At 37.4% G+C, this 21,107-nt stretch overlaps 1 protein-coding gene across 1 annotated transcript in view; it reads left to right on the forward strand.

Moving 5' to 3' along the window:
* man1a1 (mannosidase, alpha, class 1A, member 1) overlaps positions 1–21,107 on the forward strand; it is a 147,393-nt gene that overhangs the window by 92,617 nt on the left and 33,669 nt on the right. Inside the window, exons 5-7 of the mRNA XM_055187219.2 lie at positions 1,162–1,256; positions 15,923–16,046; positions 16,487–16,580. Coding sequence (XP_055043194.1) covers positions 1,162–1,256; positions 15,923–16,046; positions 16,487–16,580 — 313 coding nt within the window. The remainder of the gene's footprint in view (positions 1–1,161; positions 1,257–15,922; positions 16,047–16,486; positions 16,581–21,107) is intronic.

The raw sequence follows: 21,107 nt of genomic DNA on the forward strand, positions 1-21,107 counted from the left end.
AAAAGCGCTGCGTTTTGTTTTGTGCCACCAAACTTGCTCGTATAACTACTCGTCTTAAAAACGTTGATGTGTTTGGTCACTTCTAACTTTATCTCTAAATGATACCATTGAATGAATGGGGCTAAGCTAAATGCTATCGAAGCGTTGCAGCGCGCTCCAGCGCTTACCTGCACGCACACAGATGATAGAGGGATGTATCAACAATTCTTAGTTAAGGTAATAACATATTTTAATATTGAAAATGAGTAGACTATTCCTTTAACATTTGTCCCACGTTTAAATTTCAGACTTATTTAGCAGCTTGGTCTGCCTTGATCTTTGCCACTACGTAATTCAGTCTTATTAGTAATCATTAACATGTTTAAATCTTAAAAGTACAGAAGCAAACTTTTTTGTAATATGTAAAAAAATGTTGTTGGTCATGCAATAGTTCACTTAAATGATGCAAGATGCTACGAAAGCCTTACTTAACCCTTTATGGGGCAAGTGACCATATTTAGTCACTTCCGCACATATTCAAAGTGCCCTCCCCCTGTCTTTATTTGAAGTAATAGAGTAATGTAGTTTTCTCTCAGCCAAAGATGAAAAATATTGTTAATTTTTTTTTAAAGAATGTCCTGTAACATCCCCCATTAGCTTTCTGAGGTTAAAAATGAGAATTTCCAAAGATTTCAATGAGTGCCCTATAAAGGGTTAAACTGAAGGCATGTCCCTGGTCATGCATTTCTTCGCCAGAGCGTTTGGCTTAATTCGATAGCATCTCTTCACCCGACGGAAATGCATCATATTTGCTGGTCCAGGGATTTGTAGCATCCCCCGTCGGTTTAAAATGTCAAAGGAGTAAAAATGAAAGGCCAGGTAGCAGACAGAAGATGACAGGCAGGCAGCAGGTTTACAGCAGGACGTGTATACTGTGTGCCCTCATCTTATCTGCTGTTATCAGCTGCCTCCAGGATCCTGCCCTCGGCAGAATATCAATGCTTCTATGTCTGTCAGCTGACTCTATAGACCATGCAAATATGAATGATAAAATAAATATGGCGAGTTTATGGAGAGGCAGGAGTTGCCAGAGGTTACACGGTTCTCTGGTGCGGTGTACTGCTGAGTTTAAACTAACCTAACCTTTTTCTTTCCCTCTCTCTTTTCTCTCTCTCTCTTTAGGTGTTTAGAAAGAAAGCTGTTGAACTGGGAGAGAAGCTGTTGCCAGCTTTTAAGACACCAACTGGCATCCCTTGGGCTCTCCTCAATCTAAAGAGGTCAGTGACGCGCAAACAAACATGTTTTTACAGGGATGTCTTTAGTCATTGAGGACAGATCTCTGCACTGTTTCTACACTGTCAGGAAAAAAGGTTTAAACTGTACCTTTTCTGTCACTGGGGTGGTTCCCTCAAAGGTTCATTTTTGTACTTTTATGTGTATACAACACATTGAAATCTTGTCGCTTTTGGGGTACAATATTATACCTTTAGGAACTATTGTGTACGTTTAAGAAACAAGTTTGTACTAGTTAAATGTACAAAATATTTAACTGCACCTTTAAGCATACAGAATAGGTCTTTAAGGTACAGTAATGTACCCAAAAAGGTACAACGGTGTATTATGTTTTGTATACCTGTCAAGGTACAAAATGAAACCTTAGGGTACCACCACATCAGCAGAAAATGTACAGTTTTGTTCCTTTTTTTCTGACAGTGTAAATCTTGAAAATATGCTCATTTTCCAGCTCCCCTAGAGTTAAACATTTGATTTTTACCGTTTTGGAATCCATTCAGCTAATCTCAGGGGTCTGGCAGTACCACTTTTAGCATAGCTTAGCATAATCTATTGAATCTGATTAGACCATTAGCATCGCGCTCAAAAATAACCAAATCGTATTGTACCAAATCGTTAACGATTAACATAACGCATATTTTGGATCTTGAAATAGACTCTGATTAGTTCACATTATTTAACGTGCGCGTGCGGTGTGTGATATGCAAGTTGTCTTATACGTGACGCCGCGCAGTGCTTCTTGCCCAGTGTACGACACCCTTGAAGCACCCGGCTAGCCTTTCAAGGTATGTGCAAGCAAATACAAAAATGTAATGACAGTCAATGCTAATGTGAATCCTGGTTGGATAAGGATTTAAAGTTGGATATGAAGATGAAATCTGACGCATTTAGCTTCAGTGTTAAAACTGTTAAAATAATTGCTGTCTGTGGTTTTATATGGGCTATTATTGCAATAATTTTTTTTTATAATATGGGAAAAAAGAACTATAAATTAGTTCATTTTTGGAACTGTGAACTAGTTTAAAATTTTGAAGTACGAACCATGAACTGAACTAGTTCATTTTAAAATTTATGAACTGAACTTTGGACTAGTTCATGTAGAAAGTGAACTTTCCCAACACTGGATGGGGCTACAATGAAAAACACATAATACTAATTTAGTGTAAAAAATTCATGGGCAAAAAAGCCAAATAATATCATGGCATCGTAGAGATATACCTGACTATATCAATATCATTGTCTTTCGGCACAACCCTATTTTGTAATCTCTATAATGATGCAAGAGTGCCACAGAGATGTTGATTTCTGATTTCAGCAGTGCATGTATGGTCTTGCTCGTAAGGTGTGAATGTGTCTATGTAATGTACTGTGTGTGTTTGTGTAGATGAATACCTGTTTAATTTCATGCACTTACAAAAGGGCTGCCGAATATATTGGTTCTGTGATAGAAAGACATCTACCCAGAACTTTTCTCTTATGAAATTCAGCACAGAGATTTGAGCCGAGCAACTTGTCAGAGCCAGCTCTTACCTGACACACTACCCAACACTTGTCTTTTTACAGCCTGGCGAAGACGACGCAAAATGAGTGGGAAGGACATAGCACAGAATAGAAATGTAATTCAGTATTTATCAGAGCTCTTCCTATTAGGTTTAGCGTATCCCTCTTTAAATTGGCGTACAATAGGATTGAAGCTCTCCATCGATTGCTGTAAATAGAGCAGGGGAGAATTCACCATTTTGTAACGAGGAACGGCTAATAACACAGCCACACGGCAAACTGTCTTCAGTTCCTGTCAGTAAAAATAGCTTCCCACCATATCTGCACTTAGCACAAGTGCTCCCATCACCTCTGGTGAAGCAGTATTCCTCTAGATGTGGGTCACTAGCTACATCATTAATTCTGTCCACGCCGCTAATGTTGTTATTTTCAAGCTATTGTTCGCTTTGGCTCGACCAACTGGTGCCACAGAATGTCTAATTCATGTCGTGGCCCCTTTTCAGGCTATACAGTATGTGATTATGTAACTGTGTTCATCTGTTGTTATGTAGTATCTTAATGCTTCTACACAAGACGTTTATGGTTGAAAGCATTCCGGCTATCTTAATTTTGTAGTAGAAGGGTGTGTTTTCCACTTTATATGGGTTTATTATGCTATATGTGACATCAAGTAATTGAGGAGAGGACAAACCTCAGATGTTCTCAAGCTAATGCACTATCATCGATTCCCATCATACGCGCGAATGAAGCGAGTGAACGCAAATCGTAAGAATCGAAACTCAAAGACAATACAAAGATGCAAATAGACGCAAATTTGTGCCGGGTAACGCAAATCTCACGAATTAAGCAATGTGATTGCCGAAATCCCGCACTACTTGCACTTTAAAAAGTAATACCTAAATCTAACTTATAAAAATTGAGGCAAGTGGCTGCATTTGATGTTTTAAGTTGAGTCACTTGTAGCCTTTTTAAGTATAATAAACACTGTAATATTACTTAATACAAACGCAACAAAATTAAGTTGAGTTAACTAATAGTTCTAGTATTACTCAGTTTAATTTACTTTGCTTGGTACAGGTAACTTTTTTATGGTTTGTTGTTGTTTCCATAAACATTGATTTAGACTTTATCTTTCTGTGAGATGAGGGCACGAATTGTTTACTCAATCAACGCGCCCACCCAGTTTAGTTTTGGGCAGCATGGTAACTAAAAAACTCAAAGATGAAACAAAAACTCTTCTAAATCTCAAAGATAAATGAACATTAAACACTAAAAAGTCTTTCTTTTTTGTTAAAAACACATAAAATAGTGTTTAAATTTAAATTTCACTGTCCAAATGCAGTCGCATGCAAAGCTTGCTGGGAACTACGAGTCTACTGCCTAGTTAGCTATGTTTACTAAAACATTCATGAAGTTTCAACATAAAATTATTAAGTTAATTTCCTTCTTACAAATTTAAGTGAATTATACATGATAAAATGAAGCTGAATTTACTCAATAAAGTGTTCATTTGAATTACTCAAATTATTCATCTTTTTATGATATTTTAACTCAAATTTTGATTAAAAAAATATATTTTTTTAACAGTTTACTCGTTTTATCTTTGTTAAATCTACTAAGGCACAGAAACACTAATTTAATAAAAAGTTAAAGTTTGATTTATTTAAAAATGTACTTTAATTGGTAACACTTTTCTCACAAAATCTTCTCATTTTTAGGTGTAAAAATTACTCCAATTGGTAACACCCAATACTCCTATAAGATTTGACACCTTAAAGCTTTTTCAACCTCAATTTTTAACTTAAAATGAGAAAATTTAATTTGAATTTTTTTTTTCACAATTAAAGTAATTTTTTTTAAGTTAATCAAACTTTCACTTTTTATAATGCAAACAGCATCCTCCATGCAAGTAATTTTTTTTTAACAAGCATGAAATTCGCATTTCCCTTGGTCATGCAAGCCAGTCAGCGGTGAGTATATTGAAACTTATATGTTTAAGTGAAAAATTAAGTAAATGAAACATTTAAGTTGAAATAAACTTAACTTAAACATTATTTTAGATGTTACCAATTGAAGAATTTTTTGATCCAACTTTTCACTTTTTACATAGTGCAAAAAAGTTTGGGTAAAAATGATGTCAAATCAACATATACTTTTTGTTACTTTAACTTAACAAATTAAGTTTAACAATTTCAACTTGTTTTTATAAGTTATGTGAAGTTATCACAAGTCAAAGCTTAAAATAGTAGGTTGAATTGACTTGAAAACCAAGTTGTTTTAACTTCATGCTGCATTTTTTTGCAGTTTCTGTTTTTCATAAATATGTAAATGCGAAATGGTTGATATGGTAGCATAGTCACTAGTGATTTAAGTTAATTGGAAAAGCTCACCCATAAAGTAATAAAACATTAGGTAGCTGAAGCTTTTAAACACTCAGTGACAAGCTGTTGTTTTGTCGGAAGGGTCCTCGGTGGTGCTATCGTGCTTGATTTAGCCTTGCGTGTTAAAAGCTCCAGAGAAGAGATCATAATCATATTCAGTGTCTGATGAGAGCATGAATCACAGCGATCTAGTTTCTGTGGTATGAATTTATATTCTCCTCTGAATCTTTTTAATCGCTTAAATTTTAGATCATCTCATATAGTAGAAAATGATACGTTGCTGGGTAGTTATGAAACCCACGTAAGGCCTTTAATAGGAAGAAATGATAAACACCCCATGAATCTAAATTAGAGCAGTATATTTAGACAGATTCATCTAAACATCAGACTACTTTATGGACTCGCCGATGCGGGTATTAACCCACTTGCTGTTGGAGCCAGCCTCCAGCCAACCAAGATTTGAATTTGTGTGACTTATTTGGGCTTTATTATTTTTGCCGTCTGTCTGCTCGGGTCCCCAGAGTTCCAGGCAGAAAATTAGAGGAGAAATAAGACAGAAGAGGCCTAATTTTACAGGCAACCTTGACCCAGATTTGGCTAGAGCAGGACTTGAGAATCCTTGAGGATGACTTTTCTTTTACACTTTGCATCTCTTTGTAGCTCAACGGGTAAAGCATGCCACTACATTTATTTAGGTTATAGGTTTGATTCCCATTAAAAACATGAATTTATCAAATGCATAAAAGTAAGTGTAATTTAAATTTGGTGATCATAAAAGCAAATCTCTACATGTGCATACCGTTTGTGCATTGTAATTGTCGCATAAAATTACAATTTTACATTTGGTGCTTTGAAGTACACAAAGTAATGTTCAAATGTGTTTAAGCTTCTTGGTTCTTGCATGCAGCGTTTTCATTTGTTCTTCTTCTGTCGTGCTTTAAAGGATTGTTACTGTTGTTTAATCCCTGATTACTTCATTTTTATCTCTTAAACAGAGCCATTCATGAGCCAATTTAAACAGAATGTAAGCGTAATGAGCTTTTGAAGACATCTAAACATTTTTTTTCTCATTTTTTCTTTGGAGAAAAAATGTTTCTTGAGAGAATAGACCATGTCATTTGATAGAAATGTTGAAAAGTTGTTATACACATACCATTTTTAAAGAAAATCAAGTCACTTAAAGGGATACTCCAGCCAATCAAAATAACCTCAAAATACCTCATGCAATCCGAGATACATATGTCTATCATCCTTCAGATGAGCCCTTTTTTGAGTTATTTGAAGTGCCCTTGCTCCTCCAAGCTTTATAACGGTAGAAAACATGGATCGGGGAACAACTTTTGACTGTAAACCCCCCAAAAATTGCTTTCATCCTTCACAGAAGTAATCCACATGGCTCCAATGGGTTAATAAAAGTCTACTTCGGGTAATTGATGCAATTGTGTAAGAAAAAATATCCATATTTCAAACTTTATAAACTGTAACTAGGGCTGTCAAAAGATTAATCACGATTAATCGCATGCAAAATTAAAGTTTGTTTTTTCATAATATATGTGTGCAGTGCACTGTTTGTAATTATTTTGTATATATAAATACACACACACACTTGCATGTATGTTTTAAGAAACATTTATTTAGATTTTGATATATTTTATTTTATATATAGACGGCTTCAGCAGTAACAGCATAAACCAGCGGCTTTCCTGGTTCACACATAACTTCCGGTAAACTCCACTAAGAATAAATAACAACAAAGTACTTTAAACGTAGTTTATTTATATAACAAGCAAAATAAACAACACATTGATTACCTAGGAAACCAAAACATTTGTTATTTTCGACGAGGTATGTGTTTTCATTTTAGCAACTAGTCAGACCATTTAAAAAAACTGAAACCGGAAGTAAAGTTTGGACCAGACGAGTATTGCGTCACCGCTCGTGCGTCCGATTAAACGTCTATAAATTAAAAAATATATACTTAAATTACATGTCTTTTTATTTTCTTAAATGTATGTGTGTGTATGTATATATAAACATAATAATTACACACAATACACACGCAAATATATTATGCAAACACAAACTTTTATTTTGTATGTGATTAATGGCAGTAAATCTTTTGGCAGCCCTAGTAATAACTAGCTTCCGGTAAAGGCGCCATCTTGGACTCCTAAGAGTTTTAGCGTAGTGAGCGCTTGTTGCCATGGGTACGCTGCGCAGTGACTCTTGTGAATCACGTGACTTTTATTTTGTATGCGATTAATCGCGCTAACTTTTTTGACAGCCCTAGTTATAACTAGCTTCCAGTAAAGGTGCCATCTTGGACTCGCAAGAGTTTTAGCGTAGTGAGCAATTGTTGCCATGGGTACGCTGTGCAGTGACTCTTGTGAATCACGTGACTTTTATTTTGTATGCGATTAATCGCGTTAACTTTTTTGACAGCCCTAGTTATAACTAGCTTCCGGTAAAGGTGCCATCTTGGACTCGCAAGAGTTTTAGCGTAGTGAGCGCTTGTTGCCATGGGTACGCTGTGCAGTGACTCTTGTGAATCACGTGACTTTTATTTTGTATGCGATTAATCGCGATAACTTTTTGACAGCCTTAGTTATAACTAGCTTCCGGTAAAGGTGCAATCTTGGACTCGCAAGAGTTTTAGCGTAGTGAGCGCTTGTTGCCATGGGTACGCTGTGCAGTGACTCTTGTGAATCACGTGACTTTTATTTTGTATGCGATTAATAGCGATAACTTTTTGACAGCCTTAGTTATAACTAGCTTCCGGTAAAGGTGCCATCTTCGACTCGCAAGAGTTTTAGAGTAGTGAGCACTTGTTGCCATGGGACTCTGCGCAGTGACTCTCGTGAATCACGTGACTTTTATTTTTTATGCAAATAATCGCACTAACTTTTTTGACAGCCCTAGTTATAACTAGCTTCCGGTAAAGGTGCCATCTTGGACTCGCAAGAGTTTTAGCGTAGTGAGCGCTTGTTGCCATGGGTACGCTGCGCAGTGACTCTTGTAAATCACGTGACTTTAATTTTGTATGCGATTAATCGCGATTACTTTTTTGACAGCCTTAGTTATAACTAGCTTCCGGTAAAGGTGCCGTCTTGGACTCGCAAGAGTTTTAGCGTAGTGAGCGCTTGTTGCCATGGGTACGCTGCACAGTGACTCTTGTGAATCGTGTGAGTCCAAGATGACAATGCCACTGGAAGCTAGTATCATAGTTTATGAAGTTTAAAATATGGATATTTTCTTACGATATTGCATCGATTACTTGCAAAGACCTTTATTAACCCATTGGAGCCGTGTGGATTACTTCTCTGAAGGCTAAATGCACTTTTTTGGGGTTTAAAGTCAGAAGTTGTTTCCTGACCTCTGTTTTCTCCCACAATAAGCTTGGCCAAGCAAAAACATTTACTTGAATAACTCCAAATAGGTTCGTCTGAAGGATGATGGACATGTGTTTCTTGGATTGCTTGCGGGTGAGTAAATCATGGTGTAATTTTGATATTTGGCTGGAGAATCCTTTTAAATCTTGATATAGGATGTATATACAATTTTTAAAGGATTGAGTCATCTTTAAAACCATTTTTCATCAAGCTTATATATTTAAACTTATATAACTTCCACGCTGCTTAATAGTTGTATAGGCTGCACCAAACTTTATAAAACATAGTCTGTGAATACTCTAAATAAGTACAGGATGTCTGTTGACTAATTAAAAATAAGCTTTTTGGATCAATTTAAGTAAATGTCACATTTTTGCAAATTACTAGCCAAGTTTTGTTCGATTAACATATTAGAGATTTTATTTCCTAATTTAAGTCGAACCATAAGAAAGGTGTTCATTGTTCACACCATTATCCAGTACCTGCCCCCTTACGCTTCCCTTAACACCCACAGCTTTTTGCTAACTATTCAAGAGGAAAAGATTCCCTCATGCATAAACATAAGTGCTTCATTACATGTTTTTCTTATTCCCCTTGCTTAAAGTCAAGCAGCCTAAAGCATTTCTCTATTTTTATTTTTACATCCTCCTCGAAGTGACTTTATTCAGACATGCCCAGTAAAAGTGTAATAAAGTTTCTCTACTTTCCCGTACTACTTTTAATGTGTGACTACTGACCCTGTTGCTTTCTAACTTCCTTTACTTTAGCAAAATGGTTCTCATAGGCATTTCTTTCATGTCTTATGTGTTTACACACCCTTCTTATTTATTTTTATGAGAACTTAAAAGACAGAATAAGGATTACCGTAACCAAATTACCAAGCTAACAGTCTGACATCACTTTAATTCTGTGTAACCTCCTTTGTTTCAATTAAACTGAAGATGTTTACATAGTCTAGAGAAAACTGAAGTCATTAGAAAACAAGCCAGTCAAGGGTGTACTTATGTATGCAATTTTATGTTTAAATTGGATGGGACGAAATGTGGCAATAAATGACCAAAACACCTTAGCAACAACCACATCACAATGCCCTAGCAACCGCCTCCCGCACTAGCATCTTGGCAGCAAGTTTTGCATGGTTAGGCACCATTCAGGTTTTGTTTAGAAAATGTAAGTTTATTTACTTTGACAATGCAATTTGACGTAGCCACAGTACATGCAACACAGAGACACGGATGATATAAGCGTGCATACATCAATAGGCAGCGCTCAAGCAAACTTCCAAGCGTGAATCAACACTGATTTTCTATTGAGGTGGGTAAATTTGCCTTTCACGTAATGCATTCGCTTGATAAAAGGCAAGACGGTAATTGCTTGATGGTTGCACCTCGCTGAGATGTTCAGCATTGGTTCAAAATGTAAGCTTAATAACCGAGTTTAGTATAGGCGTCATGCTGCGTGCTGTTCTGCCATCATTTCCCTCTCTAGATAATTGACGTCCTCTAAATGGCATTTCACAATTGTTCACGTTTATTTCAGTTACTCATCTATTACAGACATGCGTCGGGTTATATAACAGACATATTTATGCCTGATAGATATATGCGTTTGATAGGGATTGATGAGGCTGGAGCTTTTAAATGTACGCCTAAAACAAGCAAGAGAGGGAGTTCAGATCATCATAAGACATTACTCTCTTCTCTCCCACCTAGCCTGATCAATTTTTAGACAAAATACATGATGATGGAAAACTGTGATTTAATTGAGCTTTGCATTAAGTGGATGTCACAGAATAAGAAACGGCATAAACATTTTTTACTAATCTTCGTTTTATTGTGACAAACGGCCCAGTCGATGCTGAGCCCGGGGCGTAAAAACTATAGCTGAGTTATCGATTCAAAAGGCTTGGAGGAGAAAGCTGTTAGGAATGTGTGTGCGATGTGATTGGCCGAATTACAAGGGTCATTTTGCTTTTTGTCATGGCTGGAGTGACCAAAATATAGAGGGCAATGCTATTTTTAAATAATATAGGACTGCCTAGTGAGTTTTCTCACATCATTTCGGATCAATATCAGTGTTTTGTGATGTAAGATTGCTTTATAGATCTTTGTTATGTAAAACATGTTATGTGTAGCCCCACATACATTTTACATTGTGAATATGAGAGACCGTGAGAGCGTCACTGATAAAGCCTGACTGTTTTATCAGCCTGAGGATACATGAGCCTTGGTAGAGTTCGTATTTCACTTCAGCACTTGTTAATTATTCAGGCTAATGGTATTTTCGCAGAGATCTGTCAGATAATTTGTTATGTATCCCATACTGGTCATTATTAAGCATCTGTCTGGGTTTCTACAGCACACAATGCACACATTTCTAAAACAAGAGTCAAAGGATGGCTGCTCGCCCACACTGCTAACTTAAAGGGATAGTTCACCCAAAAAAATAAACATTTGTAATCAAGCAAGATTTTTTTGTTTGTAATAAATAAGCTTTCCATTGATGTATGGTTTGTTAGGATAGAGCCATATTTGGCTCGATATCGACTATTTGAAAATCTGGAATCTGAGGGTGCAAAGTATTGAAAAATTAGCCTTTGAAGTTGTCCAAATGAAGTCCTTAGCAACACAAATTGCTAATGATGAATAAATATCGATATACCTATGGTAGGAAATGTACAAAATATCTTCATGGAAAATGATTTGCACTTAACTCTTTCCCCGCCATTGAGTTAACTCGTCAATTAAAGCTCATATAACACACGCTGTTTCTGCATTTCTAATGTAAATCTGGAGTACCTATAGAGTAGTATTACATCCTTTATATCTCTAGTCTTTAGTTTAATCAGATTATTAAAAAAAAGATTTACTTTACCAATTCCTTCCGATAACGTACGAATACATGAAGAAGGAGGAGTTACTACCGCGGGAGGAGCGAGTTCGAGTCATGCAACACTATACAACACTGTTTAACTTATGATTCACTACATGTTCCTGTCATTTATATAATATGCACGCACCTATTTCCAACATAACACAGAAGTCTTACTTACCGCATGCAACTCATGATCCGGTTGGGACTTTTCAATGAAATCCAGTGCATCAAACACACACGCAAAACTCCGCTGCTACCCCACATAATAAACTATATCCATAGTTTCCATAAGGCTGGCTTTCTTTTCCTTGCACCCCAAAACACATTTCTTCTTTCGTGCCATTGTTGAGTTTTGAAATTAAACAAAGCTGTGTCGTGTGATGTGATGTTTGTAAGTTCTAGCGTCTCCTGCTGATTGACGAGTCGGAGGGGTTTTCCAGGGGAAGTGCCCATTAAAATAATTGCTACGTATAGAAACCCTTGAAACGTCAGCTGGACCCGTAATCGAAAAAACTTTCCGAAACTTGTACGAACCCTGGTGAAGTGCATTCGGCACAGAAATACTCTGTAACACGCAACTGTTTTTTTTGACACTTTGCCTACGTTTAGCATGAGGAAACAACTCTATAACTGTGTTAATAAGTCAGAATGCATGAAATACCATTGAACCACACCCCTTTAAGAGAAAATGCTTCCCTGCCAATGATGGATTTTTACGACAATCTGTATTTCTGCTATTATCCACCGGGAGGTGCTCTAACCCAACGTATAAAACCCAAAAGCAACCTTTTAGGACAAACCGTAAGAACTCCGTGTATGTTTTGATCATCACTCTGAATCTGATCTCTAACAAAAGTCCATCACAAACATGCAATTATCTCAGCTTTTTGCTTAGAAATTTTTATTTTTGAAGAAACCCATATTTGAGAGGTGATAAAAAGAAACCAAATGAAGGTAGGATAAAACTTGTATTTTGTTTGAAAGCAGAGGGTTTGTTTTTTCATTTGAGATATATATAATTTTTTTTTCTGGAAGGCATTAAACTTTTGCGAAAATCATAAAAATGCTGGTGCTGGCTGGCAACTAAAAAAAAAACTTTTAAAAGAGTTAATATCCTTATGTTTTTTTTCCATAAAAAATAATTTTGACACATAACATGTATTGTTGTCTTTTGCTACAAATATATCTCTGCTTATGACGGTTTTATGGTCCATGGTCACATATTACATGTAAAAACCATTAAAATAATTGTCCTGCTTTTTTCATTAACTAGCTTGTTGAAAACATTTATTCATCAGTTATTTCCTATTTTCTTATACCATTACATGATCTCTGAAAAGTTTTTAGAATCAATATGAAGAGGTCCAGTAAAAATATTTTATAAATAGGAAATATTTACAAGCATATGCAATTCAATAATACACTATAAATGATATGCCAGTGTGTTCAGATCAAAGAAAAAGACTATTCAAGAGTTCTTGGTCCTTTGAATGTGTTTATTCTGTTGTTTTGCTTGGCATCCTCTACCTCTCCATTTTCTTAAATTTGTGTTAGGTGATTTAATCATCTGTGTAATGAAAAACAAATTGGTTTGGCACATTATCATCCTCAGTCATGCTTCTGTTTTTAGCGCGATTTCTCTTTCTCACCTCGGACCAGACTTGTGTTTCAAGCAGAGGTTTGTAGAGATCAATGCGGTGTAAAATGTGATGACATTGGTAGTAACTCTCAGAGGTGTTTGCAAATGTTTCCGGTTGTGCGAAGGCCTTTGTTTAATATCTAGTTTTTATGATATGAAGCATTTGGTGTCCTTCAGGCATACCATCATGTGTCCGATTGTTTGTCCTCCAGTTGCATCATAACACATAGAAATACGATTGTTAAATGTCGATAATGATGCTTTTGTTGGATTCCTTTTTATCCTCATTATCATGGCTAATTTACTTTCTTAATGACATTAAAATCTTTCCCAGTCTGTTTTGTACAATAAAGCTTTTAAAAGTTAAGTGGAGGGTGTAGTTCTTTTAAAGCTGTGATTTCGTGCCATAACCGAGAAGTAATTCATCTTAATAATTGGCGTAGACACAGAGGGCCACACAGGGCAGATCTGCAGGCGGGTGATCTGTATGTAGTAACAGCTGGCCATAAGACGTGGCTCACCAGTGACCTGTGCAAACTTCCAGAGTTTATATCAGGTTGTCAACTTTTAGTTGAGGTCAATGTCAATGAAAGTCAACAACGACACTCTATATAAGCAAACATGAGGAGTAGATAAAATAAGGTCATGGATTTAAAAGTGGCACCCATGTAAGAGATTTCATCTGATTAAATTAACAGTGGACTGTAATGAATCATAAGTCCAACAGTAAAAAAATAAAAGTTAGACTGTAAAATGTTATTTAACCCATGAAGTTACGGGGTCCACTCCTTCAAGTCCAAAAAAATGTGCATCCATTTTTCACAAAATAAATCCAAACGGCTCCACGCCGTAATCCGCACCGTTTTGTTGTAGAAATATCCATATTTAAAATTTTATAAATGAAAATAACTAGCTTCCGGTAACTCTGCCATCTCTGTATTAGACTCCTCTGTATTCAGGAAAGACTATCAGCGTAGTGTTTGCACTTTTCATAGTAGCGTATGACAAGTTCGGAGGGCAGGGGCATAGAGCAGCACCAAAGAACCCTCCATAAACTGCGTAAGCTCTCATCTTGAATGCGGACGCGACTAAGATGGCGGCGATCCCGGAAGCTAGTTATATTAGTTTATAAAGTTTTAAATATGGATATTTCTTCAACAAAATGGCGCGGATTACCCTCAGAAGGCCTTTGTTTAAAAATCATGGGTTTTATATCATTTTTGGCCGAACTATCCCTTTAATGCTTTATAATTTTCTAAGCATTTTGAGCAATGATGTTATAGATATAGCGATACTCCAGCCAAAATGACCCCATGATTTACTCATCCTTAAAGGAATAGTCTACTCATTTTCAATATTAAAATATGTTTTTACCTTAACTAAGAATTGTTGATACATCCCTCTGTCATCTGTGTGCTTGCACGTAAGCGCTGGAGCGCGCTGCGACACTTCGATAGCATTTAGCTTAGCCCCATTCATTCAATGGTATCAAACAGAAATAAAGTTAGAAGTGACCAAATACATCAACGTTTTTCCTATTTAAGACGAGTAGTTATACGAGCAAGTTTGGTGGTACAAAATAAAACGTAGCGCTTTTCTAAGCGGGTTTAAAAGAGGAACTATATTGTATGGCGTAATAGCACTTTTGGGAGTACTTCGACTCTGCCCAGTAACACCCTCCCTCTCCCATTATGAGTGGGAGAAGGGGAGCGGACTTTTCAGGCGAGTCGAAGTACTCCCAAAAGTGCCATTACGCCATACAATATAGTTCCTCTTTTAAATCCGCTTAGAAAAGCGCTACGTTTTATTTTGTACCACCAAACTTGCTCGTATAACTACTCGTCTTAAATAGGAAAAACGTTGATGTGTTTGGTCACCTCCAACTCCATCTCTGCTTGATACAACCGAACGAATGGGGCCAAGCCAAATGCCATCGAAGTGTCACAGCGCTTACGTGCACGCACACAGATGACAGAGGGATGCATCCACAATTCCCAGTCAAGGCAACAACATAGTTTAATATTGAAAATGAGTAGACTATTCCTTTAAGCAATCCGAGATGCATGTCATCATCTTTCACACAAACACATTTGGAGTTATTTTAGTAAATGTCCTTGCTCTTCCAAGTTTTACAATGGTAGAAAACAGGGATCAGGCAACAACTTTTGACTTTAAACCTCAAAAAAGTGCATTTATTCTGCACAGAAGTAATCCACATGGCTCTAAGGGGTTAATAAAGGTCTTCTGAGGGTAATTGGTGCGATTTGTAAGAACAAACTATTATAGTTTATAAAGTTTGAAAAAATGGATATTCGTCTTACAAAATCACACTGATTACCCTCAGAAGACCTTTATTAACCCCTTAGAGTCGTTTGGAGTACTTTTGAGGGCTTGGTGCACTTTTTTGGTATTTAGTTGTCAGAAGTTGTTGCCTAATCCCTCTTTTCTACCATTATAAAGCTTGGAAGAGCAAGGACATTTACTAAAATAACTCAATGTGTTCGTCTAAAGGTTGTAGGACATATGTTTGTTGTATTGCTTGAGGCTGAGTACATCATGGGGTAGTTTTGATATTTCGCTGGAGTATCGGTTTAACATTCAATTTCCACATCCATAGTAATGTCAGCAGAAGAGAAGAGAAAAGGCCTGAAAGGTTATTTTGATGTATTATGAAAGTAAAAGTTGTCTTTAAAAATGTGTGCATTCATCAGTCACAATAAAATCTTCATGAGAAAAGGAAGTGGGGTCAATTGTGAATTCATGTTATCTATGACGGTTGTGTTGAATTATGAGTTATTGAAATGATACTGACCATCATAAACATTCCCCTCTCTGTCTTGTTCTCTCTCTCTCTCTCTCTCAATCAGTGGGATAGGCAGAAACTGGCCATGGGCGTCAGGAGGAAGCAGTATCCTCGCAGAATACGGGACGTTGCATTTGGAGTTCATGCACCTCAGCGCTCTTTCCGGGAAACCCGACTTTGCTGAGAAGGTTAGTGCCAGTTCATGCATGACGCCTCCGTGGTGCATTAAAGACTTTTTCCACGCTGAACTACATCTGAACTGCAAGTCTCACATACTCTTACAACAATGACCACAGACATCCAGTTTGACCTCCATTCAAAACCCAAGCAGTAACATTGATGCTGGTTTTGATGCGGTTCTCAGATCTTGATTCTTGTGCAATGAATCTGCTGACCTGACCCGCAATACAGACACAAGACAAATGACACTATTACTCCCTGAATGAGGCTGTACAAACTGTGAAAGTGACCTAGTCTATAGATTTATGAGGCCTGTCTCCACAAGGAAGACATCAGCCGTATCAAAAAGACCATATTTACTGCGTTTGTAATAGCGAGCACCTGATGTGTTTTGCCATGCCGTAATAATTTATGTGATGACACAGCGTTACGTATCTTGTCTTTGCAGGTAATGAATATTAGGAAGGTGCTGAATCGCCTGGATAAACCTCAAGGCTTGTACCCCAATTACCTGAACCCGAACAGTGGACAGTGGGGTCAACGTAAGTTAAAAACACAAAACAGATGCATACACACACCCCTTCATGAAACTGGGTCTAAACAGTAACATGTTCTGATTTAGTCAAACGAAATGCACCAATCAAATTATTTGTTAGTCATTAAACGCCATGCAGTATAAAGGATTTATTTGCAGCACCTCACTATCCACTCCTCAACAAGTGCACAACTGCTGAAATAGTTGTATAGTTTTGCCATGGCACTGAAGATTTAGCAGCTTGCAGAAACAAAAACATACAATATTCTCCAATTTTCCCTTAAATGGCCAATTGAATGTGTCAGGATTACAATGATTTAACTTAACTATATTTTCCATCAAATGTCCAGCAAAATGCTTTCTCTATGTTAAATTGATTTACAAGTGCTTTACTTACACATAGAGGACTCTAAATATTACACCCTCGCTAGATTGGACTCCAAATCGAAGATAGTATTAACCTTAAAAGCAGCCTGAAAGTTGCCATCAAGGAAAACATGATAGCGAATGTAACTGAGAATTACTGTGTCTAAACTACACGCCATGTGCGCGAGTACTCTCGTCTTATCGCTTGTAAACAATGCCTGTTTCTTAATCCAAAGCCTGCGGAGGTCGCATATGCAGGCTGCATACGGTGCAAGTCATAAACATATTACATGATAGTAAATGTAAATGAGAATAAATAACTGACTTGTCAGAAATGATATCTTGATGCAGCCGGAGTTCCATTGCTTTTCTGAGGTAAAGATGAACTCTCCCTTATTCTTCCTCACTGTCCAGACATAACTGAAGATCTTCCTCATGTGTGTGAATGTTTAATATCCAAAAACACAGTAAAGTCTTTAAATCTGATAAAACTTTATGCTTTGTTTGACATTGTTTGAACTCGTCGCCTATTCATTTCCAAATTACAGATAATGAGGTCAGCCCGGAAAAACTGTACTTCTCTTTACTTTCATTCATACCGAGCCCCAAAGGGGACATTGGAGTAAAAAAATCTAAAGTTTAGTTTCATGTGCTCACGCGAAACCTTTATGTGCAGATTTTTTTTTAAGTTTAGTTTTTGTGTGCGCACCACAAGTTTCACGTAGGCAGGCGAAAGTTTCACATGAGCACGCAAAACTAAACATGGTAGTTTCACGTGCACGCACGAAAGTTTCACGTGCACACACGAAAGTTTCACGTGCCCACGCTAAACTAAACTCTATTTTACTTTTGAGTTAAATCACTGTTCAACTTAGTCAATCTTTGTTTTCACTGTAGCAAACGGAAATACCTAGGATGCAGTTTTTTTCACCTAACGAGAGGGGTTCTAGTTGACCAATCGCAATGCTTGCGGTCCGCTTAGAACTGACGTGCTGTTAAAAATTTGGCGGGGTGCACGTCAGGCTACACAGAGCTATGCAGAGGCTACGGATAACCTATGGCGTAGCTACGGCGTAGACCTTACGCACGACTATAAATTGGACTAGAGAATTCTGAAAAGCGCCCTGTTCATTTTCTTTATCTGACAAAAGCACAAAGATTTGTTGTTAATGTGAATGTACACAAATAAAAGTAGACCCTTCACAGTTTCAAATTATGTCCAACACATAAGTGTATGATTATTAAAGGGGACAGAGAATGAAAAACCTTTTTTATCTTGTCTTTGTTGAATAATGGTAGTCTACCCGCATTCACGAACATACAAAAGTGGTACACATGCTAAACATCTCAGTCTCATAGAAATTCCTCTTTTAGAAATGTCAGCCAGAAAACGGCCCAATCTGAAAAATTGATGCTTATGACATCACAGGCATCTAACTGCCCCTCCACTTTAAAATAATTGGCTACATTTTTTGAGTGGCAGCAAAGTCAGCCAATAAGTAATGAGATTGCAAGTTAAGCCAGTAGGGGGAGCCAAATAGGTGCAAAACCACTTGTTTAAAATCCCCCACCCTAATAGAGCTATCTGAGAGAGGTTTTTAGGAAGCTTCTAAGGCATTACAGACCCAAACAAAAAGATTTTGTCTACATGTCACATCACAGAACAAGGATAAATACTCTGTTCAATCATTCTATGTCACCTTTAATGAAACGCGTTTTTGGCCTAGGCTGTGCGTAGACTGATGACCACCTCCGCAAAATTGTAACAATACGTTCATTCTACGTGGACTAGAATCCCTCCCATCAGGTAAAAAAAAATCTGCGTCACATTTCTTCATGGGCATTTCCTCTTGCGACGGTAAGACAAAGATGGCTCAAGTTGAAGAGTGATTTAACTCAAACTGCAACAAAAGTCACTGTCTATCTACCTTCATCACTGCCAGTACTCTCAAACAAGCTGCTTCCTATTCGTTTGTGGGTTTACTTGCCAAGCTGCTTCTTCTTTGGCTGTTGCAATGCTACTGTGGGTTACACACGTGGATACTGCCTACTTGCATGTCGACGTAGATGATGACGCAGAAGTATATATAAAAACCAACTCGTAGCTTACACTGTAGGACCTACGCACAACTATAATGAGCCTTAAGAGTTTGTGTTTGTTTGATACGCCAATAAGCTTATTGAGTTGCATGCAGCAGGTCAGCAGGTGGAAGCAAAGTTTATGAATTGCAAACACACACACAACACGTATTAGTTTGTTCTGTCTGTAACACTTCAAGCAGAGACCCAAAGTGCCTGTTAAGAAACGAAATATCAGGGCACATTTTCCTATTAGGGTCTTAAATGAAACAATTTACTTGGCTTTTGGATAACTGCTTGAATTGAGTTTCCAGATGAATCATTTCACATTGTGCAAGGTCACACTACGCTCGTGTAACCTTCGTTGGTCCACATTGCATCTGAGACAGAAACAGCTGGTATCTCTAAAATAAAAATGATACGCTTCTCACTACGCCACACACATCATTTTTCATCATCCATTCAGGGTTAATTATGCAACAGACTCCGCATATTCATCCTTAAGTAACATGTATGTCGAAAAGAGGCATCTGAAGCCTGTTCCTTCCTCTGAGGGATTTATTGGCTTTTTAGTCTGAGAAGAAGCGCCGTCTCAACTTCATGGTCAGCGATGACGTAGACGCTTCGGCGCTGATGATGAAAAGCCACAGGAGAACAAAGACACCGCTGTGCACGTTCTGACAGACAAACACGGTCAGAGAGCGAAAAAGGAAAGGCTTTTGAGCTGTCAGAATGTAATGGTCTGAAACGAGGTTTCTTTATGTGCATTGAAGCAGGTCTTTCTTTTTTCGCTTTGACAAAAGTCATTTGTTTTAAACATAAGCACAAATGATCTGAGATGGCAGCCGGCCACAGGGAGACGAGATGGTAACATGCGTTTAAAAATAGCTTTCAGTTGTGCTTCACACAAGTAGCCAAGAACAGTCCTGAAGGGCTTTCCATATGGGTCAGTTGTCTTTTTTAGGGTCGGGTAGCTTGTAACTTAAGGTTTGACCTTAATGAAACATCAATCTTTCATATTCCTCCATCTACCCTCCTTTAATCTTCCCATTCTTTTATCCTCATCCATCAAATTTTTGTTGCAGTGTCAGGAATTTTCAGTGTGTTTCAAAGCCATCTGTCTTTTTCGTATATCCTCCCTCTGTCTGCTGTCTATATAGGTTAGGGTGACCATACATGCCATTCTTCCCGGACGCATCCTGGCCAGGATTTCGGTGCGTCTTACGGAAGTCGTATTTGTTGACTGCATACGCCATTCAGTTAAAAACATAAGACATACAATCGTAGTTTCATTCTTACCTTAAAATGTAACTGTTGCTTTTCTGTAATAATAATAATAATCCTCTATGACATATGCGGTCGACAAATACGACTTCCGGAAGACGCACCCCAAATCCTGGCCAGGATGCGTCCGGGAAGAATGGCATGTATGGCCACCCTAATATAGGTAGATATGAAGAGCTCAGATGCAAAAGCCGCTAAAAGCCACCTTTATCAAAAATGAGTTGATGATATTAATCAAATGCTCTTGACACGTATTATACGTTTCAAATACAATTAATACCGAATCCATAAACTCTTTCCCCGCCAGCATTTAAAAAAAAAGTTGCCAGCCAAAGCCAGCATTTTTAATGATTTTCACAAAAGTTTAATGCCTTCCAGAAATGTTCTTCTTTAAATATATAAACAAACAATATATCAAATGAAAGAACAGACCCTCTGCTCTAAAAAAATTTTTTTTTAATCCTACCTTCATTAGTTCTCTTTTATCACCTCTCAAATATGGGTAGGTTTCTTCAAAAACACCCAATTTTGAGCAAAAAGCTGAGATAGTTCAATTTTTTCTGAAGGACTTTTGATAGAGATCAGATACAGAGCGATCTTTAAAACATACACAGAGTTCTTTCATGTTCCGGTTTGTATAAGTTGGGGAAGTGTGCCGCTGGTGGATAATAGCAATATTAAGGAAAGCCGGAAATTCATGTCATTGGCAGAGAAGTGTTTTCTCTTAATTGAAGAGTTATCTCGTCACATTTGAACTTGGGTCCCTTGTGAGGACTTGGACCTGAATCTCGACGAGTTATCTCGT

The sequence above is a fragment of the Misgurnus anguillicaudatus genome, chromosome 18 (assembly GCF_027580225.2).
Source record: "Misgurnus anguillicaudatus chromosome 18, ASM2758022v2, whole genome shotgun sequence".
Classification (NCBI taxonomy): Eukaryota; Metazoa; Chordata; class Actinopteri; order Cypriniformes; family Cobitidae; genus Misgurnus; species Misgurnus anguillicaudatus.